At 48.2% G+C, this 24,986-nt stretch overlaps 1 protein-coding gene across 1 annotated transcript; it reads right to left on the bottom strand.

Annotated features, from left to right (window-relative positions):
• Positions 1 to 9,389: 9,389 nt before the first annotated feature.
• Positions 9,390 to 24,655, bottom strand: MC1R (melanocortin 1 receptor). The gene is made up of 2 exons (XM_063946243.1): positions 24,463 to 24,655; positions 9,390 to 11,422 (listed from the first exon to the last, which is right to left on the bottom strand). Exon 2 carries the CDS (start codon positions 11,401 to 11,403, stop codon positions 10,459 to 10,461), a length of 945 nt encoding a protein of 314 aa, XP_063802313.1. The 5' UTR covers positions 11,404 to 11,422; positions 24,463 to 24,655; the 3' UTR covers positions 9,390 to 10,458.
• Between the last annotated feature and the right edge of the window lie 331 nt (positions 24,656 to 24,986).

Below are 24,986 nucleotides of genomic sequence, written 5' to 3' on the forward strand. Positions count from 1 at the left end.
TGGCATTTTTTTCCAAAGTAATGCCTGTCACTGTGCAAGGTATGCCTGCTTGCCTCAGGGCACTTGCAGCCTGTGCAATGGTAACTGAAATGGCCACCACACTCACCCTAGGCCACACAACAATACTTCACACCACTCATGATGTTCTAACCATTTTAAAAGGGTTACACACACAACACATGTCAGCTCAGCGCCTCAGTGGATATGAGGTTCTCCTTTTGAACAACCCCTCCCTCACCATTAAGTATGCCACCAACTCTTCAGGTCCTGCACCCATTCTCAACGCTCTACTGGGGCTCAAAGGTCCTGAAGACCACCCTCCTCAACCCCATGACTGCTCGGCCTCCATTGAGTCAGAAACATCCCCCAGACTGGACATGTCCCCTGTCCCTGTCCCCGACGCGGATGTCATTTTTGTAGATGGTTCCTGTAGCAGACCCAATGACACCACGTACCAAGCGGGTTATGCTATTGTCACTCTCCCTGACATTATTCTGGAAGCACAGCCCATTCCTTACCAGTCAGCACAGGCTGCAGAGCTCATTGCTCTCACAAGGGCTTGTCACCTTTACCGGAATAAACCAGTCACCATCTACACTGACTCCAAATACGGGTACGGCGTCGTGCATGACCATGGGGTCATTTGGCAACGCCGTGGTTTCCTTGGAGCTGATGGAAAAGGCATATCACATGCCCAACTCATCTCTGACCTTCTGCATGCCATAACCTTACCCTCTGACATTGCAATCCTCCATTGCAGGGCACACACCGGGGGGAAGGATGCAGTCTCCCTTGGAAATGCCCTTGCTGACTCTGCTGCCAAACATGCAGCCTCACAGCCCATCACTCAGGCCCACATGACCATCATGACCCCCCCAGCTCTCGACAACCATTACCTGATCACCCAGTTACAGGCCTCAGCCTCCAATGCCGACCTAGCTGACTGGACTTACCCAGTTTTGCAGAAGAATCCTAAAACAGGATTAATCTGCAAAGAGGGGAAACCTTGTATACCCCAGTCCAGTGCACCCTTGTTTATTGCCCACTACCATGGCATAGGACACCACAGTAAGGCAACAACTACCTTACTCTTACGTAATGATTTCTATGTCACGGATGCCAAGTCATTAGTAGATCAGTATGTCAGTAGATGCATCACTTGCCTGCGAAACAACCCCAACAACCCTGACAAGGCAAAACATCAGCATCTTGAATACCCCACCACACCCTTTACACACCTGCAAATTGACTTCACCCATATCCCAGGTACTGGTAAACAGGAATATGCCCTGGTCATTGTAGACATGTTCTCTCGATGGCCAGAGGTATTCCCCACTAAATCTGAGGATGCAAAGACAGTTGCTAGGATCCTAACTCAGGAAATCATCCCCAGATGGGGGTGCCCATTGCAAATCAATAGTGATAAAGGCTCCGCCTTTACAGCAAAAATTACACAGGCCTTGGTAAAGGCCCTGCAGGTGGAATGGAAGTTCCACATCCCGTATCACCCGCAAAGTTCAGGGGTCGTAGAACGCATGAATAGGACCCTCAAAGACAAGCTTAGGAAGGCCACAGGAGGCACCTTCCACAAATGGAAGCAAGTCCTTCCCATTATCTTGGCAGAAATTAGAATGACACCACAAAAGACTTTGGGTTACTCCCCCTTTGAAATATTAATGGGTAGGCCCTTCCCTACACCTTGGGCTAAGAAACCATTAGTAATACAGGAGGGAGATCTAGAACTTATCAGAGAAGAGTATGTCAGGTCCCTGATAACAAAACTGAATGAAATTGAACATGAGGTTGTTTGTAAAAACCCTTTGAATCCACAGGAACCTACACACCCCTTTAAAGTCGGAGACAGAGTCGTGGTGAAGGTGCTCCCCAGGAACAAGAGCCCAGGAGACTTTACCTACGGTCCAGAGACAGAGGTCGTAGCAGTAACCAGAACAGCAGTCCTGACAGAGGAAAGCCCCACCTGGATCCATGCATCCCGAGTGAAAAAGATTCCTAGACCAGACCTAGAGAGGGAAGCAAGTGATTCCAGCGAGGTACAAACGGGGGCAGACAGCCCTGACCTCCCACCTAGCGAAGACAGAAGAACAGAGGAGGATGAGGAACCTGTCCCCTACCTCTATCCTGGGGACTATGTTGATAATCCTAATGGTCCTCACTTGCCAAGCTACAGCTGAAGTAGACATTACACAAAAATCCGGCACCTACACATTTTGGTATAACTCCTCCAATACTGAGGTTGCCGCCTATAAAATAGATTTCTGTACCATTGCTCCCTGTCTTAACAAACATTATGCCTGGCAGTGTGATCAGTATGGTACACGTAATACCCCCACTGAAGCCTATATTTGTGTTACTAGTAAATATTGGGGAAATAAATGTGCGTATTGGGGATCAGTGGGATGGAATTCTGGCCATAGTTATGGATACCAGCCCAAAGAGGCTCTCTCAAGAAAAGACAAATATGGTGAGTCCCTGCTTACCCGTCTTACCCTTCATAGACAAAACAGATGTGATAGTAAATTCATATTAAGCATAAAACATCCCCAGTCTACTGATGCAGGCACCTATGTCCTAGGTGAATCCTTTTTTTTAAACCCATCCCTTACACCATTCTTGTTACAGGATATGTTTAACAATGAAAAGTATGCCCAGCTCAAGCCCCCTAAACCACGCCCCAACCTCTTGAAACCTCATATAACCACCTTCAAGGATATGATGGCCGTTAACAATCCTACCTTTAAAGACACCCTAGCTATTGAAACTGGTTTCTCTGACATCAATTTCTGGTTAGAATGGATGAAGTATAGTGCTAGCAAACATAATAAAAGTAACTGTTATGTCTGTGGCAAATCTAGGCCCCACCTAGGTACAGTGCCCCTTAATATACCCCTAGAACAGGAAAATTGTTTTTTCAGCCTTTTTAATGACACCAAAACAAATGACAGTCAGTGCGAAATGTGGAAAAGGGAATATCCCATATTGTCAAAAAATCCCAACCCAGGAAGCACCATAACCATATATCCTGGAAACTATACCTGTTATACATCTAACACTACCACAGGTAGAAATTTAAAAACCTTCCCACCAGGGTATTGTGCAAATAAAAGAACAACTGTTTTAGTTAACCAAACTAGATCACTAGGTGACATTTATTATATATGTGGGGATATGAAGCTTAGAACTAAATTAGACACACCATGGTATGGTGAGTGTGCCCTGGCCAAAGTCATAATGCCACTCCTAATGATCACCGATGACCCCACTCCTCCCTCTAATACTCCTGCTAATCGAAAGAAAAGAGCACTCCCAGGAGGTAGCTTTGACCCCCACGTATACATTGATGCTATAGGGGTCCCAAGAGGTGTTCCAAATGAGTTCAAAGCTAGAGATGAGGTGGCTGCGGGTTTTGAATCATTGTTCCCTATAGTCACTGTAAATAAAAACGTAGCCTGGATTAATTATATATATTATAATCAACAAAGATTTGTTAATGATACCAAAGATGCTCTTAAAGGTATAGCTGAACAGCTAGAAGCCACTTCCCAAATGACATTTCAAAATAGAATGGCCCTTGACATGATTCTAGCAGAAAAAGGCGGTACATGTGTTTACATTAGTAAGGTGGAAGGCTGTTGTACATATATTCCTGACAACACTGGTCCCAATGGTAAGGTTACTTTAGCCATAAACAAGTTAGAAACCTTATCCATAGAACTCAAGAAAAATTCAGGTATTGATAACCCATGGAGCCAATATTTTGGGTGGTTTGAAAATTGGAAACAGGCTCTGGTGCAAATAAGCATATTCATACTTGTAACTTTAATTCTTTTAGGCATTATAGTTTATTGTGTAATTCCCTGTGGAAAGAAACTTACCTCCAAAGGCATTGATAAGGCCCTGATGTACTATGATATAACCCCCAGTCCTGTCACCTCCTCTGATAGTAAGGGACCCGATGATTATGTTCAATATCTAAAAAATTGGAGAAACAAAAAGGGGGCTCTACAGAAGAATCATGTCGTATAACAATCATGATTCTAAGAGGGGATTGAAGGGTTAAATCTCCTCTGTCATTGTGCATTGTGTAAATATTGTTTCTTTTTCTTTTGCCTTGGATTTAGCTTGCATTGCATAAAATAAATATAGTTCCACCCATAGTTTGTTGGGAACTGTGTGAAATCACCACCCCTAGATGAAGTACTAGGCTGTATCCTACATCCCCCCCATGTAGCCTGTTTTATCCCTCCTATGCAGTAAAGTTAAACCAATAAAGTATTTACTTTTGCCTACCCCTCCCTGGACATTCCAATCCCTCCCTAGACAATGATGCCTTATATACCATTGTTATGAACAATAAAGGCAGAGTGATTCTTAACTACATGGTGTCGTGTATTATGTGTAACGTTAAGGATTGCTCTCACTGACGTCAGTGGCCATCACATCGAGGTAATCAAAGAGAGGTAGGGATCCTTTCAGCAGCCTCCTCAAAGATTTTTTTGCACCAGCCCGTCTCGTATAGAGTCGAAGGCCAATGCCCTGCAAGAAGCAGTCCAAAAATTACTGCAGTCAGGTGTGATTGTCCCAGTACCTCCATCACAAAGGGGACAGGGGTATTACTCCAATCTGTTTCTAATCCAGAAACCAAATGGGTCATATCGACCAATTCTAAATCTGAAGATGTTGAACAACTACATATGGATCCTGAAGTTCCACATGGAGACGTTACGCTCCATAATGTTGGCTATGGAACCGGGAGACTATATGGTATCTCTGGATGTATGGGATGCTTACCTGCATGTGCCTATAGCACTATCACATCAGTGTTACCTCAGGTTTGTCATCCTCAAGGAACACTTCCAGTTCCAAGCTCTGCCCTTCGGGCTAGCTACAGCACCCAGGGTGTTTACCAAGATCATGGTGGTTATGTCAGCTTGTCTGCGCAAGCAGGGGATAAGAATATTCCCATACCTAGACGACCTATTAATCTTAGCACAGTCGCAAGATTTACTGTTGAGCCATCTCCAACAGACGATAGTTTGTTTACAGAGACACGGGTGGCTCATAAATTGGGAGAAGTCGTCCCTGAATCCGTCACAGCGGATGGTTCATTTGGGAGCCATATTGGATTCAGACCTACAGAGAGTTCTCTTACCAGAGAGAAAAATAGTCAAGGTGCAGGTCATGGCTCAGGAAGCGTTGCAAGCCCAGACAGTGTCAGTCCATGCAGCAATGCGACTGTTGGGTCTGATGGTATCAACGTTCGACATGGTGGAATATGCGCAATTCCACTCCAGACCGTTGCAGCATCTCATTTTGACCAAATAGAACGGAAATCATTAAACAATAAAGAAGCAGATGATAAAGATTCCAGTGAATGTAAAAAGGTCTCTAGCATGGTGGCTACAGACAGACCATTTAAACAAGGGGAGACCCTTTTGGATAAAAGAGTGGAAAGTCCTGACAACAGATGCCAGCCTGCAAGGCTGGGGGGCGGTACTCGGAAGCCTATGGTTCCAGGGAAAATGGACCGCAAGGGAAAGTCGCCTGCCGATAAATCTCTTAGAAATAAGAGCCATCTACTTGGCTCTGGTTCAGGCAAAGGACAATCTACAAGGAAGACCAGTCCAGATCCGCTCAGACAATGCGACGGCAGTAGCCTACCTCAATCATCAAGGAGGAACTCACAGCAAGAGTCTGATGGAGGAAGTAACTCCCATTCTAAAATGGGCAGAACTCCATCTCCCGGCATTATCAGCAGTATTTGTCCCGGGTGTACTAAATTGGGAAGCGGATTTTCTCAGTCGGCACACCATTCAGGAAACCGAATGGGCACTACACCCAGAAGTGTTTCAGACACTGGTGAACAGATGGGGTCTACCGGAGATAGACCTTATGGCGTCTCGTCTAAACAACAAAGTTCCGAGGTACGGATCAAGAACAAGGGACCCAGGAGCGGTCCTGGTAGACGCACTGTCGGTGGAATGGAGGTTTCAGCTGGCATATCTGTTCCCTCCAATATCTCTGTTACCCAGAGTAGTGAGAAAGATAAAACAGGCAAAAGGAGCAATTATTCTAATAGCTCCAGCTTGGCCAAGAAGGCATTGGTACACAGATCTGTTGAGAATGTCAGTGGAAGCACCGATACTGCTCCCTCAACGTCCAGATCTATTAATGCAGGGTCCTTGTTGTCACAGTCATCTGGATCGCCTGTCTTTGACGGCGTGGCTGTTGAAATCTCTATCTTAGAGGCTAAAGGATTTTCAAAGCAAGTAATCCAAACCATGCTTAGAGCAAGAAAGCCTTCTTCGGCCCGTGTGTATCATAGAATATGGCAAGCCTATATTCATTGGTGTTCTGGAAAAAATTACAATCCGAGATCCTTAAAGTAGCTAGAATTTTGGATTTCCTGCAGGCAGGATTGGATAAAGGGTTGAAGGTTGCTTCCTTGAGGGTGCAAGTCTCAGCATTGACTGTATGGTTTCAGCAGAAGATTGCTGACCTACAGGATGTACGTACGTTTTTCCAAGGAGTAGTACATATTCAACCTCCATTTGTTCCTCCTGCAGCTCCATGGGATTTGAATTTAGTTCTTAAGTTTCTCCAGGGTCCTTTGTTTGAACCACTTGAGAGAGCAGATCTTAAGTGGTTAATGGTTAAAGTTCTTTTTTTACTGGCAATGGCGTCAGCCAGAAGAGTGTCAGATTTGGGAGCATTATCATGTAAGTCTCCTTTCCTAAGTTTTTTTCCAGACAGAGCAGTTCTCAGAACGAGATCTAGCTATCTTCCAAAGGTGGTATCAAAATTTCACCTGAATGAAGAGATTGTAGTCCCCGCTTTTCAGGTATCGGGACTATCTGCGGGAGAAGCGTCGCTGGACGTGGTCCGGGCTTTAAAAATTTACATAGATCATACTAGTGCCATCAGGAAAACAGATTCCCTCTTCATCCTCTACGGATTCCATAGAAGAGGATGGCCTGCTAGTAAACAGACGCTGGTGAGATGGCTCAGAATGGTAATATCTGAAGCTTATTCTCATACAGATCTCCCTATTCCGGCTAATGTCTCTGCACACTCTACACGTAAGGTAGGTCCTTCTTGGGCAGCACAACAGGGTGCATCAGCAGAACAGATATGTAAGGCAGCCACATGGTCTTCCATAAACACATTCATCAGACATTATGCCTTGGATACTTTTGCCTCTCATGATGCAGACTTCGGGCGAAAGGTCCTCCTGTGCAATCAGGAGCGTCCCCACCACTTAAATGGCTTTGGGAATCCCAATGTTATCCTGTGGATAATCCTGTGGACCCAGCCAGAGAAATGAACGTTATGGAAAGAACTTACCGTTGATAACGTGATTTCTCTTATGTCCACAGGTATCCACAGGGATCCCACCCTGACGCATCTGATTTGAGGATCTAGACAATCACTAAACCTCTTCCTTCTTGTATGGAAGGGTGTGCATGTGTGTTCTTATCGCCTGTACAGGTCTCTACCTAATGTTCCTGCCTAAAATCGCTGTGGAGAGAACTGATCTGACTGAGTCAGTGGGCGGGACTATATAGTGGAGGCCCCAATGCATCCTGGGAGGCCAGAAAGCTTGTGACCGTGTTGGTGCCATTTTCGCTGTCGCTCGGCAATATCCCAATGTTATCCTGTGGATACCTGTGGACATAAGAGAAATCACGTTATCAACGGTAAGTTCTTACCATAACGTTCATTTCTGATTGACAGGCAGAGGCGGTGGCTGGACGGGCGGGGATGAGCCGGCTACGTTTGGCCGCCGTTTAGGGGGCGCGGTCCGGGCAACGCAGGTGTGCCCGGACCATTGGGGGGGGGGTTCGTGGCGGCTGCATGACGTCACACGCAGCCGCTGCGACACGGGCAGCGTTGAGTAGCTCCCTGCCAGTGCAGGGACAACACCATGTCCCTCAGGGTTTTTCTAGCTCTTGACTTCGATAGGCATAGATTATGGGGTCAATGATGGAGTTAAATATGATGAGGACATAGCTGATGTTGAAGTACTTGAAATACTCAAGGCAGAAAGGGTGCTTGGGACAGGACACAATTAGGGCAAGATGGAGAAAGAAGGGTCCCCAACAAAGGAAGAAGATGCCAAGCAGTATGGTGAGGGTGATGGCTCCCCTAAGTTTGGCTGCTGCTTGGTGAGGGCAGAGTCTTCTCCTCAAACCTTTTTGCTGTGCTGAGATTCAATGGCTGGGAGCTTCTCCTACTGTACAAAAGCATCGCCGCCCTAAGGATGACATATAAATACAATTTGCCTAATTCGATATTTCTTTCTAAATTTCTCAGTAAGAAACCTTTGGCCTAGGGGTGCCGTGAAAAAAATTCTGATGCTCTAGGCCGCAGTGATGGGGAACCTTGGCACTCCAGCTGTTGCTGAACTACACATCCCAGCATGCCCTGCAACAGTTTTGCTCCTTGGCTATGCTAAAACTGTTGCAGGGCATGCTGCTCTGTGTAGTTCAGCAACAGCTGGAGTGCCAAGGTTCTCCATCACTGCGTCTAAGGCGTCGTGATTCAAAAACGTTTGGGAACCACCTGCCTATAGGGTGTGTGCTGCCCTCTGCTGGGTTACAGAAGAAGCACAGTAAGCATCACATTATGTTTTCCTGACAGACGATGCAAACAGAACCTTGGGGGTCATTCCGAGTTGTTCGCTCGGTAAATTTCTTCGCATCGCAGCGATTTTCCACTTAGTGCGCATGCGCAATGTCCGCACTGCGACTGCGCCAAGTAAATTTGCTATGCAGTTAGGAATTTTACTCACGGCATTACGAGGTTTTTTCTTCGTTCTGGTGATCGTAATGTGATTGACAGGAAGTGGGTGTTTCTGGGCGGAAACTGGCCGTTTTATGGGTGTGTGCGAAAAAACGCTACAGTTTCTGGGAAAAACGCGGGAGTGGCTGGAGAAACGGAGGAGTGTCTGGGCGAACGCTGGGTGTGTTTGTGACGTCAAACCAGGAACGAAACTGACTGAACTGATCGCAGTTGCCGAGTAAGTTTGAAGCTACTCAGAAACTGCTAAGAAGTGTCTATTCGCAATTCTGCTAATCTTTCGTTCGCAATTTTGATAAGCTAAGATTCACTCCCAGTAGGCGGCGGCTTAGCGTGTGCAAAGCTGCTAAAAGCAGCTTGCGAGCGAACAACTCGGAATGACCCCCCTTATACCAAACATTCACAAAGGCCAGCTTCACTATCTAATATTCTTACTGTCAATATTTCTCATCGTGTTATTATATGAATATTTATTACATCACATAATAATGTTAATGTCTGATTATATATGTATTTTCTGACTTTTCTAAGCCTTTATTCCTTTTGCATTGTGTACCAGCTGCTGTCCTTGTTTGTGTAGATCTTTCTTTGTGTAAAGATGCTGCATCGCTATCTTCAATTGAACGTTCCCATAGTAAGTGAAGTGTGTCGGCACATGTTGAATACTATTTTCTGTTTGTCTGTATTTTTGTTATGCGGAGAAGATGATCCATTTATCATTCGTACAAAGCATGCGTATAATCACTTGCAGTATACACAAGGCAAGATTCTGAATCCGCCGCAGATCCTTTCACCGCCGCACACTGCAGCCTGTAAAGCTGTCCATGGTCCTGAAGAAGTTCTGGGAAGTGCTCCACCTCCTAGTGCCAGCTGCACCGCCCACTAGGTATGACATCACCACCCCCTAGGTATTTGACATCACGTCTTGTTCTCACTACACCATGGATTTAAGTCCAAAAGTTACATTTTCCAATAAACAATTATTTGTTATCAGCTCGTGTTACATGCAGTGAATTTGCCTCTGCGGTAAAAGTCCCTGAAGATACTTTGATTATTGAAACCTTTGATCATCAATGTCATTATTACAGGTCATGTATTATAGAATTATAGATCACCCGGGAACAAGGGATAGTTTAATTTATTACTTTTTAAGATCTGTAAAAATTTTATTGTGGACATTTGGTTATTTACAGTATTACATTGAGTTTATTAAGTTCCATGATTGGAGGGATATTGTCTGACTATCCCCCTCACATTCAGATCACCACCAGATCATATATAGTCAGATTGAACCATGGGTCACCCCGTACTGAGCCTACTTTTTTCTTCATTCAGAGTGGACTCTTCTCCCTCATACCTCAATGATTACAGTCATTGTACATTTATCTGTCAGTCACTGAAAGGTAAGAGAACAATGCACATTGTCAACCATGAGTGTGGCTACCTCTTTAATTTGAGGGCTCAGTTTTGTCTACGATTAAAGCGATGCCTGGCCTCAGGTCGGCCTTGTTCCATGTTGTTTATTTGACAGACGTTTTTACCTCTTTCAGGAAATATGCACGTTACTGGGGGAAGGGGGGGATTTTGACGAGAAGTTCAATTGTCCACTTAGCTTCTGTCCACCCCAACCCCCTTCTTCCGTCATTGGGAGCACAACACAATGTCCCTCAGGGTTTTTCTCAGCTCTTGACTTCGAAAGGCATAGATTATGGGGTCAATGATGGAGTTAAATATGATGAGGACATAGCTGATGTTGAAGTACTTGAAATACTCAAGGCAGAAAGGGTGCTTGGGACAGGACACAATTAGGGCAAGATGGAGAAAGAAGGGTCCCCAACAAAGGAAGAAGATGCCAAGTAGTATGGTGAGGGTGATGGCTCCCCTAAGTTTGGCTGCTGCTTGGTGAGGGGAGAATCTTCTCCTCAAACCTTTTTGCTGTGCCGAGATTCTCTGGGAATGACGCCTGGCCAGAATGAACATGTGGATGTAGAGCCCCAACATCAAGACCAACATGAAGATGAAAAAGCCAATGAGACACAAGATAACCACATGGCTGTTAGAGAATATGATGAAGGTGATGCTGCAAGCTGTGCTCGCCAACCAGATCCCGATGATGGCACTGACCACCCTGCGCTGGGTTATGATGCTGTGGTATCTCAGGGCATAGAAGATGGTGACGTAACGGTCCACCGCGATGGCTCCAAGGAACGAGAGGGATGTTACCAGTGAGCAGAGGATCATGGTATCCACAATGTTGTCTATCATCTTGACCATTGGCTCATAGTACTGTATGATGGCGTGGCTCAGCAGGATCAGGATGATGGTCTCTATGAGGTTGCTGATACTCACCAGCATGTCTGACGCGGCCAGGCAGCAGATGAAATAGTACATTGGCGAGTGCAGATTGTGGTTCTTCGCAATAGCCACAACTACGAGGATGTTCTCCAGCAAGCTGAGCAGGCACAGGAAGAGGAAGACTCCTTTAGGCACCTCGATGTGAATGATGTTGGTCTCATTAGGCTTCAACTCTAATGTGCCAGGGAGACTGAAGTTCGTGGTGTTGATGTAGGACTGTAGAATAGTCATGGTCAGTCTGAGCTGCGGGCTGGGGGACAAAGAAACACAGATTAGGCAAAGTACTAAATATGGTCATGCTACACGGGTTTTCTTTATATGTGTTTAAACCGTTAATACATATTATGACTCTCACACACGTACGTGTACATGTTGCACTTTACTTGGAGTTAGGATTACATCTGCCTAGGAGTAATGTGTGATTAGAGAAGGACAGCCATCTAATGAGTTAGCTAAGACAAACTGGAATCCAGTATATGCTATCACAGGTATTATACGTATTATGGGCCTAATTCAGAGTTGATCGCAGCAGCAAATTTGTTAGCAGTTGGGCAAAACCATGGTGGTCACTCCGAGTTGTTCGCTCGCTAGCAGTTTTTAGCAGCCGTGCAAACGCTATGCCGCCTCCCACTGGGAGTGTATTTTAGTTTAGCAGAAGTGCGAACGAAAGGTTCGCAGAGCTGCGGCAAAGTTTTTTTGTGCAGTTTTAGAGTAGCTCAAAACCTACTCAGCGCTTGCGATCACTTCAGACTATTCAGTTCCTGTTTTGAGGTCACAAACACGCCCTCCGTTCGCCCAGCCACTCCTGCGTTTTTCCTGGCACGCTTGCGTTTTTTCGAACACTCCCTGAAAACGGTCACTTGACACCCAGAAATGCCCACCTCATGTCAATCACTCTGCGGCCAGCAGTGCGACTCAAATGCATCACTAGACCTTGTGTGAAACTACATCGTTCGTTGTAATAGTACGTCGCGCGTGCGCATTGCGCCGCATACGCATGCACAGTAGTGCCTTTTTTTGCCTCATCGCTGCACAGTGAACGAATGCAATTAGCGATCAACTCGGAATGATCCCCCATGTGCACTGCAGGTGAGGCAGATATAACATGTGCAGAGAGAGTTAGATTTGGGTGGGGTGTGTTCAAACTGAAATCTAAATTGCAGTGCACAGAAACAAAATAACCCACCCAAATCTAACTCTCTCTGCAAAGGTTACATCTGCCCCCCCTGAAGTGCACATGGGGGCTCATTCCGACCTGATCGCACGCTGCCATTTTTCGATCAGGTCGCTACTGCGCATGCGTATACACTGCAATGTGCAGGCGCGTTGCACGGGTACAAAGCGGATCGTTGCTTTGCAATGGGTGTTATGAAGAATCCATTCGCACAGCCGATCGCAAGGAGAATGACAAGAAGAAGGCGTTTGTGGGTGGCAACTGACCATTTTCAGGGAGTGCTTGGAAAAATGCAGGCGTGTCCAAGCGTTTGCAGGGCGGGTGTCTGACGTCAATTCCGGGACCGGACAGGCTGAAGTGATCGCAGCGGCTGAGTAAGTTCTGGGCTACTCAGAAACTGCACAAACTATTTTTGTACCGCTCGGCTGCACATGCGATCGCGCACTTGCACCGCAAATATACACTCCCCAGTGGGCGGCGACTATGCGTTTGCACGGCTGCAAAAAGTAGCTAGCGAGCGATCACCTCGGAATGACCCCCTATATGCGCTGCTAGTGGGCCTTTGGCAGTGTTATAAACCCCTGGTGCTTGTTAAACCACAAGTCACAGGTTGCAGCAGTGAATACAGTATGAGGCTTATTGTGTGAAGTTACAGTGGCAGGAGGGTGCAGGTAAACTTGCTATAGAACACAGAATGTGTCGGCAGATAAGAACCAACTATACATTAGGGTCCTTTTTTTTTTTTTTTGTCGGGAGTCAATTAACCCACCAGTATATATCTGGATTGCGGGAGGAAACCAGAGCACGTAGAGGAAACCCACGCAAGCACTGGGAGAATATACAAACTCCACACAGAATCTCAGTGCTGTGAGGCATAAATGCTAACCATTACACCAACCATGCCGCAGAGTACTGTGACAGTACGGGTTTTATTGGCATGGCACAACACCTTCATATGCAGATTACTTTGACGAATTCAGTATGATATCCCAGCTGACGGGATGCCGGCGGTCAGAATACCGACGCCAGTATCACAATAGTGTAAATCCTGACAGGGGGAAGTAAGACTGCTCCCCTCTCTCCCCTACCCCCTAACGCTCCCTTTCTGCAGCCTAACCCTAACCTCGCTCTCTGTGCCTGACCCTAACCTCCCCCTGGTGGTGCCTAGACCTAACCCTCCCTTCCCTGCCTAACCCTCCCTTCCCTGCCTAACTCTCTCTTCCCTGCCTTACCCTCCCTTCCCAGCCTAACCCTCCCTTCCCTGCCTAACCCTCCCTTCCCTGCCTAACCCTCCCTTCCCTGCCTAACCCTCCCTTCCCTGCCTAACCTTCCCTTCCCTGCCTAACCCTCCCTTCCCTGCCTAACCCTCCCTCCTTAGTGCCTAAACTTAAACCCCCCCTGATGGTGCCTAACCCAACCCACCCCTCCCGCAGCCTAACCCTAAACCCCAGAGCCGGATTTAGGGGTCAGGCTGCCCCAAGGCAAAATGATATTGGCCACCGAACATCCAAACCCCCCTTCCCCCCAGGGCTTAATAACTCACCAGCTGAACCTTTGCTCAGGTACTCGGTGCCTTTACAGCCATTCCTCCTGACCCACCAGTCCGTCCGCCCTCCATCCACTGCTGCTCTGTTGCAAGAGGGGTAATGCCATATGCCGCACACAGTCTCTTTTATACAGACAGAGCCCCTTACACACATTGTGCCAGACAGAGCCCCATACACATATTGCGCCAGACAGAGCCCCTTACACACATTGCGCCAGACAGAGCCCCATACACATATTGCGCCAGACAGAGCCCCTTACACACATTGCGCCAGAGCCCCTTACACACATTGTGCCAGACAGAGCCCCATACACATATTGCGCCAGAGCCCTTTACACACATTGCGCCAGACAGAGGGGGTCATTCCGACCCGATCGCACGCTGCAGTTTTTTGCTGCGGTGCGATCGGGTCAGAACTACACATGCGGTGCCGGCGTCGTTGCATAGCGATCGCCTCTGCCTGATTGACAGGCAGAGGCGGTCGCTGGGCAGGAGGGGGCAGCACGGCGGTGTTTGCCTGCCGTTTTTGGGGCACGGTTCAGCCAATGCAGGCGTGGCCGGACCATGCGTGGGGGGGGGCGCAGCAGCTGCATGACGTCACACGCAGCCGCTGCGACCCTGGCAGCGACAAGTAACTCCCGGCCAGCCGCAGCAGCTGCGCTGGCTGGGAGTTACTCTACTAGTGCAAAAGCATCGCACTTGTGTGGTGGGGCAGGCCTGACATGCGGGGGGGACTAGCCCTGTGCTGGGCATCCACCTGCATGTCTGTGTCAGTGATCATAGCTGTGCTAAATTTAGCACAGCTACGATCACTGACACAGACATGCAGGTGGATCAGGTCTGAATGACCCCCAGAGCCCCTTACACACACTGCACCAGACAGAGCCCCTAACACACCCTGTGCCAGACAGAGCCCCTTACACACACTGCACCAGACAGAGCCCCTTACACACATTGCGCCAGAGCCCCTTACACACACTGCACCAGACAGAGCCCCTAACACACCCTGTGCCAGAGCCCCTTACACACACTGCACCAGACAGAGCCCCTAACACACACTGTGCCAGAGCCCCTTACACACACTGCACCAGACAGAGCCCCTAACACACCCTGTGCCAGAGCCCCTTACACACATTGCGTCAGACAGAGCCCCTAACACACCCTGTGCCAGAGCCCCTTACACACACTGCACCAGACAGAGCCCCTAACACACACTGTGCCAGAGCCCCTTACACACATTGCGTCAGACAGAGCCCCTAACACACCCTGTGCCAGAGCCCCTTACACACATTGCGCCAGACAGAGCCCCTAACACACCCTGTGCCAGAGCCCCTTACACACATTGCGCCAGACAGAGCCCCTAACACACCCTGTGCCAGAGCCCCTTACACACATTGCGCCAGACAGAGCCCCTAACACACCCTGTGCCAGAGCCCCTTACACACATTGCGCCAGACAGAGCCCCTAACACACCCTGTGCCAGAGCCCCTTACACACACTGCACCAGACAGAGCCCCTAACACACCCTGTGCCAGAGCCCCTTACACACATTGCGCCAGACAGAGCCCCTAACACACCCTGTGCCAGAGCCCCTTACACACACTGCACCAGACAGAGCCCCTAACACACCCTGTGCCAGACAGAGTCCCTTACACACATTGCGCCAGACAGAGCCCCATACACACATTGCACCAGACAGAGCCCCATACACACATTGCGCCAGACAAAGCCCCTTACACACATTGCGACAGACAGAGCCCCTTACACACATTGCGCCAGACAGAGCCCCATACACACATTGCACCAGACAGAGCCCCATACACACATTGCGCCAGACAAAGCCCCTTACACACTGCGCCAGAGTCCCTTACACACTGCGCCAGATCCCCTTACACACATTGCGCCAGACAGAGCCCCATACACACATTGCGCCAGAGCCCCTTACACACATTGTGCCAGACAAAGCCCCTTACACACTGCGCCAGAGTCCCTTACACACTGCGCCAGACAGAGCCCCTTACACACATTGCGACAGACAGAGCCCCTTACACACATTGCGACAGACAGAGCCCCTTACACACATTGCGACAGACAGAGCCCCTTACACACACACTGCGCCAGAGCCCCTTACACACATTGCGACAGACAGAGCCCCTTACACACATTGCGACAGACAGAGCCCCTTACACACATTGCGACAGACAGAGCCCCTTACACACATTGCGACAGACATTGTGCCAGACAGAGCCCCTTACACACATTGCGACAGACAGAGCCCCTTACACACATTGCGACAGACAGAGCCCCTTACACACATTGCGCCAGACAGAACCCCATACACAGCCCCATACACACATTGCGCCAGACAGAGCCCCTTACACATATTGCGCCAGACAGAACCCCTTACACACATTGCACCAGGTAGCCCCTTATACATATTGAGGCAGGTAGCCCCTTACACACATTGCACCAGGTAGCCCCTTATACATATTGAGGCAGGTAGCCCCTTACACACATTGCACCAGGTAGCCCCTTTCACACATTGCACCAGGTAGCCCCTTATACATATTGAGGCAGGTAGCCCCTTACACACATTGCACCAGGTAGCCCCTTATACATATTGAGGCAGGTAGCCCCTTACAGCATTGCACCAGGTGAGAAAGAGTTAGAGTGTCGGCTCCAGTCCCTCGGTTCCTGGCTCTTCCAACGTCAAGTGAGTAGCTGCGGGGGGAGGGGGGGGGCTTGTGTGGGCAGCGGGAAGTGGCTGGGCAGGAGGGATGCTGACGGGGGGGGATGCGGGAGGTGGCTGACGGAGTGACTGCCCGCCCTGCTGGCCCAGATGCACTTAAAACCGCCACAAGGAGGGGGGAAGACTGCTGTGCTGCTCCTCTGGTTTGGGGTGGGGGGAAACTGTGGTGCAACCCCCAGCAGGTGCTGCCCCCAGGGCCATCTTAACAGCAGTGTAGGCCCTTGGGCACAGCAATGCACTGGGCCCCCTACCCATCCTCCAGCGGTAGGGGTGGGGGGTGCTATCAGCGCAGCTTTGATGTCCCGCGGGCGGTAGGGGGTGTTCTATCTTCCGCTCAGCATGTAGGACCGGAGCAGTAATTTCTGCTAATTACTCCTTTACTGAACAGATGGGGCTAATCTGTACAAGGGGCATTGGGCTGAATGAAGGGGCCCTGGTATATGGCTTCCAGGGTGGTAGGGGGTGTTTAATACGTAGGGGAGGGGTGGATAGTGGAGTGGGCTTAATATTTATCATTTTCCAGTGGTAAGGCAGCTTGCTTGACTGCAGATATCTCAAGTTCCTGAAAATATATTTCTTAGCTTTGAATGAGATAAAAACTAGAGAGTCCCACATCTCAGGAGGTTCTGGGGACTTGGGGATCAGAGCTCAGGAGCCAGAGCAATTCAACAAAAATCTAAAACTGCATATTAGGCGTGTGGAGCTGGAGCAGGACCATCTGCTGGAAAGCTGATATCTCTGGTTCTGGGCATAGTAGAGACAAGCTGCCAGTGTCCACCAAAAGGGGAGAGTTACAGCTTTTGGATTATACCTTCAGAAAACATCTAAGTCAGACAGAACCCGAGATATCTGGCTGGGAAAAGCTATTAACAGGCTTGGATGGGGACCACTGCTTTCAAGTCGGATATCTCCGGTTCCCCAGGACCGATTTTCAAAAATCTGCTACCCCTGGAAAGAGGGGACCCTCAGCTATCAGCCTAGGGCCCTTATACTCATGGGGTCCTTGGGCAAGAGCCCATTGAAACCATACGAAAAGACGGCCCTGGCTGCCCCTAGGCACGTGCATCAGGTGCCTAGTGGGAAATCTGGCACAGCGAACCCCCCTGTTTAGCCCTAACCCCCCAGGTGGTGCCTAAACCTAACACAGAGTTCATACAGATACATTTAGAAAAACAAACGTTTAATAAATTCCCTTAGCCAACTCTCAGTGATCTAGGTCATTCCTAATGGGTAGAGTTCTCCAGATCTCCTTGCTGGTGTACAGGTGTACTCATTACTGACAGACACCGTAATCCACAGGTGGACGGGAAAACATGAGCTCTTAGGGGTCCTTAGAACCAAGTTTAGCCACCACTGTTTTAGAGTCTAATAAGCCTATTTATCCATGAAGCCCGATTACACATACCTACCTACCTACTTTTTAAATAGCATTTCAGAGAGATGTGACAGTAACATCTATCAGCGCGGACGTGCTCCGCTACATCTGAGAGGCGCGTCATAAAAATTACTTACATCCAAATGTAAATGAGCCCCAGCGTTAGTAAGATCTACTGGCTGAAGAAAAGACACTGATATATTGCAGAAATTGCTCGTGTATTGGCCCTCATTCCTAGTTGATCGCTCGCTAGCTGCTTTTAGCAGCAGTGCAAACGCTAGGCCGCCGCCCTCTGGGAGTGTATGCTCGAAAAAAATTTCATGCCGTTTCTGAGTAGCTCCAAACCTACTCCTACCTTGCGATCACTTCAGACAGTTTAGTTCCTGCTTTGACATCACATAAACGCCCTGCGTTCGGCCAGTCACTCCCCCGTTTCCTCAGGCATGCCTGCGTTTTTACCTGACACGCCTGTGTTTTTTAGCACACTCAGTTACCTCCCAGAAACACCCACTTCCTGTCAATCACACACCGATCAGCAGTGCGGCTGAAAAGCGTCGCTCGACCTTGTGTAAAACTGCATAGTTTTGTGTGAAAGTACTTTACGCGTGCGTACTGCGGCCCGTACGCATGCGCAGAAATGCTGATTTTTAGCCTGATCGCCGCGCTGCGACCGAAAGCAGCTAGCGATCAACTCGGAATGAGGGCCATTGTGTTTTACAAGAGGTTCCATATACTGTAAGATCGCTGCTATTTCAGGGAGTCTCCTGCAGAACGCGGGAGTGTAGGCAACTATACAACAAACTGCTTCTAGCGGCAGTAGAAAAGGTTTTTTCCGGACAATTTCATAAAAAATTCAAACAAATTGGTTTTTCAAAGGAAATTGTTTTGCTGGCGCAGCCTTAGATAAATAGCAGAAAGCGTTATCTATGAGGAAAAGCCATTTTTCCGGGAGAGAAGGCTTTAGTGGCTCCTTAAATAGACCCTTAAGACTCTGTTCTGCTCAGGATTGTTGCGTGTTTACTTCCTGTCCCTGCTTTAGGATTGGCCAGCGCTGATCTTACGTATTTATGTCATCAGTGTCGGACTGGGGCATGTAGGGCCCACCGGGGGAATGCAGTGGTAGGGGCCTGTGCTAGGGGTGTGGCCAGTCTGCAGATGGGGTGTGGCCTGTCACCTCATTGGTTTGACTAACCATTAGAGAGGGCAAGGTCTGGGCCCCTTCATAAATATATATAGTGAATTCAGCTGCTGCATGCATGATAATGTATCAGATTACTAACAGATTAATAACAGCAATGCACTGTAGATAATACACCATAGTCCAGTATAAGGTAACATATGTATAATTCAAGTGCACAGTCTGGAACCTGATCCTTAGAGCAGGAGGTGGTCCCCCAGGCAGTAGGGCCCACCGGTGGTTTCCCCTGTACCCCTGCGGGCCAATCCAAGCCTATATGTCATTAAGGGACTCATGTAGAGTTGTGCATATGCGTCTTTTCTGTTGCATAAAATGCGCTCTGAGATGCAGTGCAGCGGTGGGAAGGGGCGGACAAGCATAGGCCAAGTACAGTAAGGGTGTGCACACGCAGGGGTGTACTAGTCATTCGTCAGCCCCATGGCAACATCTGTAAGGGCCCCATGTACCACCCAATGGCAGAAAACACAAACATGGGACAGACAAGTAAGACAGCGCTCCCCCCCAGCGGTGGGCTCTATAGAAGCTGCACCCGACGCACCTAATTGTCATTTGCTTTTGCACCAGCAATTTTCCCATTTAAAAGGGGAAGACGGGTGTTTGTATTTATTGGAATTTCATTTGTACATTTGCGTTTGTGTGTAAATGTAACTGTATTTTGTACGGCACACATGCTACTGTTGGAGAGCCGGATGTATGCTGATAATATGCACAGAATTTCTGCGTTTTTCATGCCCAATCTACATCAGCAGGGGCACAGCGAGGGGTCATAGTGCCAGGTGTATCCCCCGTCCCCTCATTCACTTCTGTACTCACCCTCGTTCTCTCTTCTCTCCTGGTGCGTCCCACTCCCGGTCTCACCCCTCACTCACCCTCCTTTCCAGTCACTTATTTACCAGCTCTTTTATTATTAACATTTATTCCTGTAGTGCCAGCAGATTCCATTGTGCTTCATTCCCCTGCACTGGCAGTGCCCCATCCATCCACACACACTGCTACTGCCTTATTACAGTGTCCTGTGCTATTATATAGGCAGTGAGCGCTCAGAGACTTCAAATGTTCTATAATATTCCCACACTTCCCAGTGGGGGGGGGGCAGTAACCATTATAATATTATGTATATGGAGGGTCATTCCGAGTTGTTCGCTCGCAAGCTGCTTTTAGCAGCTTTGCACACGCTAAGCCGCCGCCTACTGGGAGTGAATCTTAGCTTAGCAAAATTGCGAACGAAAGATTAGCAAAATTGCGAATAGACACTTCTTAGCAGTTTCTGAGTAGCTCCAGACTTACTCGGCATCTGCGATCAGTTCAGTCAGTTTCGTTCCTGGTTTGACGTCACAAACACACCCAGCGTTCGCCCAGACACTCCTCCATTTATCCAGCCACTCCCGCGTTTTTCCCAGAAACGGCAGCGTTTTTTCGCACACACCCATAAAACGGCCAGTTTCCGCCCAGAAACACCCACTTCCTGTCAATCACATTACGATCTCCAGAACGAAGAAAAACCTCGTAATGCCGTGAGTAAAATACCTAACTGCATAGCAAATTTACTTGGCGCAGTCGCACTGCGGACATTGCGCATGCGCATTAGCGACTAATCGCTCCGTTGCGACAAAAAAATAACGAGCGAACAACTCGGAATGACCCCCATTATACAGAAAGAGGGTGACTTGTTCATCCTGCAGAATAGAAACTAAAACTAGGTAATAACCAGGAACAAATCTTTAAAACCAAGTATTGGGGCTGAATCAGCTCCTAACTGCCATGTTACAAACTGTGTTTAAAAAATGATAGCTAGGAGCTGATTGGCTGGCTCTTTATGTCTCCCCACTTTATCTCCAAGCTTTGATACAACTTCTCCTTAAGGGCCAATTTATCATCCTCCGCATCTGAGGATGTGGATGAGATGGGATAAAATCGACCCAATCTGCAATGCGATAATTGATCACACTGCTCAGATCTATCAGTTATCGCATGCAGTAACAGAGCATCAGAGAAAGGTCTCTCCCTGTGATGTCCTCCGCAGCGTAATCGGGGGGGGGGGAGACACAAGCCGATCACAGAGAAAATCTATATATACAAAAATCATACTCACTTACCTAGGGTTCGGTGATCGGTGCTCCTAGAGGGCTGCCGGTCAACAGGGATTCCAGCGCTCCGAGCACCAGGCATCCGAGTCAACCTGAGCACTCAGATCCCTGGCGTTCGGAGGGGTTCAGATGCCTTGGACGACACTGACTGACACCCCCCCCCCCTCCCCATACCAGCGCGCGCCTTTGTACATTGTGCTGCTGCTCTTGCATAAAATAAAATGTAACTTTTCCTAAATGGCAGAGGGTGCCCCATTTCCTATGTGTGCCTGGAACACTTAAGACAGGGAGGCCTGGGGGAAGGGAGAGGGGGATGTATATTAGATTGTGCATACCTCCTAACATGACCCTTTCCAGGAGGGACACAATGCTCTCTACCTGCACTTCCCTCTTAATATATGATTGGGGTCACCTGCAGGGGCGTTTCTACAGAGGAGGGGGCCCGTGTGCACCTCCGAGTGGGCCCCCTCCTCTGTACGGCGCTGTAGACTCTGGCATTGTGCCAGAGTCTACTGCGCATTGCGCAGGTCTCTGGAAACATGGTGCCCGCCATGATCTGGAAACCAATTTTGGCGGCGATTTCCTGTGTTGAACAATTTAATTAATAAGAAAGGTGTTTCACAACAGGTGATTGCAATCATAACTTAAGAGGGAAGTCCAGGTAGAGAGCATCATGTCCCTCCTGGAATGGGTCATGCTGGGAGGTATGGATTGTGTATATTACATTTAAACCAGTGGTGTATATTAGATGCATTCTGGCTGCCTGGGTCTGCTGCTGCACAAGAGGGAGAGCTAGTGATGTCAGTGGGCTCCTGCTCGGTGGCACAACGACAGAGATGATTCAATGTGTTGATTATTTTGTTTGCTAATTAACCGATTAACATGATAGCGAGATGATTCGCAGCCTATGTTATTCAGAGGATTTCATGGAATATAACAAGAAAACCCAATCATACATGCAGAGCACACAAAATGATGACTGACAGACAGACAGACAGACAGACAGACAAAGATGCACAGGAGAATGTCTAGATTAATTGAAAGTGCAAAGCTTATTTTGAGTGATATTACTCTGTTACCGCCATCTGAAATGTCAGTAACAAAACGGGGATTGCGGCCCCACAAGTACCTCCTAGATAATCACTATGTAGACTTCCTCATGCAGGTATTTGGAGATGCCCCCAGCACCACCCTGTGTAACCCCTGCTAGCGGTTCTCTGTGCCTGCCTGGCAGCAGCAGCTGGCACTAAGGCTCAGTAACAGGTGGATTACCACCTGGCACTACTGCAGTGTCTCCATCCCTTCTGCATTACCAGCTGTCACTTATATGATCATTTGTTTTTTAAACTTTAATTAAATAATGACATTATACGGAAACACAACGACTGTAAACAGAAAATAGACAGAAATCAAAGTTCAACCTTATATAAACAGTTGTCTTAGGAGAAAACATTTCCTTATAATTTGGTAAAATAATTAGGGGTGGGAGAGTATTGGAAAGGGGGGGGGGGGGGGGTTTCGGGGAAGTAAAGAAAAGAAGAAAAAATCAAGTGGGCAGGACGTGCGTGCTTGCATATATAATTTTAGATTTGTAAATGAGCAAAATGGCAGCAAAATTTTATGCAAATCAAGGTGCGCAACATTCGAGCAGCCGATTGCAAGGTGATTGACAAGAAGAGGGCGTTTATGGGTGTCAACTGACCGTTTTCTGGGAGTGGTAGGGAAAACGCAGGCGTGTCCAGGCGTTTGCAGGGCGGGTGTCTGACGTCAATTCCGGGACCTCCGTCGCTAGGATCATCGCACAGGATAAGTAACTTCAGGGCTGGTCTTGTTTTGCACAAAATGTTTTTGTACCGCTCGGCTGCACATGCGATCGCACACTTGCAAAGCGAAAATACACTCCCCCGTGGGCGGCGACTATGCGTTTGCACGGCTGCTAAAAGTAGCTAGCGAGCGATCAACTCGGAATGAGGGCCAATATATGTAAGTACACACTTTATGGGATATATAGCATACTTGCCTACCCTCCCGGAATGGGCGGGAGGCTCCCGAAATTCGGGTAACCCTCCCGGCCCCCCGGAAGAGCAGGCAAGTCTCCCGATTTCAGGGGTCACCCCCCTGCCCGGCCGCCCACTTAGCGAGTAAAGTGGGCGGTCCGGGCAGGCGATGACGCGATTCTTGTTGAATCGCGTCATCATAGCCACGCCCCCTGCTGTATAATGCCGGTAATAGCGGCATTACACAGCGGGGGGCGTGGCTTACATGACGCATCCAGCAGCCACGCCCCCATTCCGCCTCTGGCCTGCCCCCCTCAGGACGTCACCACACTGCCCGCCTGCCCTGCTGAGCCGACCGGCTACTCTCTCCCGGAGAGAGCAGCCCAAAAGTCGGTAAGTATGATATATATACAACTGGATATACAGTTCTTAGGGTTCTATGTACTAAGTCTTGGAGCGAGATAAAGTACCAGCCAATCAGCAATTAGTCATTTTTCAAACACAGCCTGTAACATGACAGTTAGGAGCTGATTGGCTGGTACTTTATCTCACTCCATTTTATCTCTAGTCAAGTCTTAGTACATACAGTAGACCCCTTAATTCCAAATTCCAAACATGAATGATGAATATATTTTGTGACAGTTTTGATTTCCCCCAGTCACTGCGAGGTTGTGCGACATTTATACAAAATTCAACCTGGAAGAAGTGCATGAAAAGGTGGGGAAACCGTCCTGGACCCCAACACCGTGACAACTTAGACAGCAGGACCATATAGAACAGGCATTCCCAACCGCGGTCCTCAAGGCACACCAACAGCACAGGTTTTAGTGATATCCAGGCTTCAGCACAGATGGTTAAATCAAAATAACTGCAGTACTAATTAAGGCACCCGTGTTCAAGCCTGGATATAACTAAAACCAGGACTGTTAGTGTGCCTTGAGGACCGTGGTTGGGAAACACTGATATAGAAGGTGTAAGTGGCCACAAGGAGAGTGCTGGAGATTTTTATATTGTGTCACATGTTGATTTTTGCACTTTTTATTAATGGTTAAATGTTAGCAAGCCCGTGTATTTCATTCAATTAAAGTCTTTCCAGCTAGTAAAAAATATCTGTATGCTAATTTTTCAGTGTTTTTATACAAGTTTGTAAATATAATCACTTACCTCTCATCTGCAAATTCAAAGATCCCCTTCAATACAGCAGCTCCACATACCTGCCCCACATCAGTTACACCTCCACATGCCGGTCCCACATCATTTACTCCTCCATGTACCTGTCCCACATCATCACACTTCACCAAACCAGTCCCACATCATTACACCTCACCATACCTGTCCCACATCATTTACACCTCACCATACCTGTCCCACATCATTACACCTCTACATACCTGTCCCACATCATTACACCTCTACATACCTGTCCCACATCATTACACCTCACCGTACCTGTCCCACATCATTACACCTCACCATACCTGTCTCACATCATTACACCTCACCAAACCTGTCCCACATCATTACAACTCACCAAACCTGTCCCACATCATTTACACCTCTACATACCTGTCCCACATCATTACACCTCACCATACCTGTCCCACATCATTACACCTCACCAAACCTGTCCCACATCATTACAACTCACCAAACCTGTCCCACATCATTTACACCTCTACATACCTGTC

Source organism: Pseudophryne corroboree, chromosome 11 (assembly GCF_028390025.1).
Source record: "Pseudophryne corroboree isolate aPseCor3 chromosome 11, aPseCor3.hap2, whole genome shotgun sequence".
In the NCBI taxonomy this organism is placed as follows: domain Eukaryota; kingdom Metazoa; phylum Chordata; class Amphibia; order Anura; family Myobatrachidae; genus Pseudophryne; species Pseudophryne corroboree.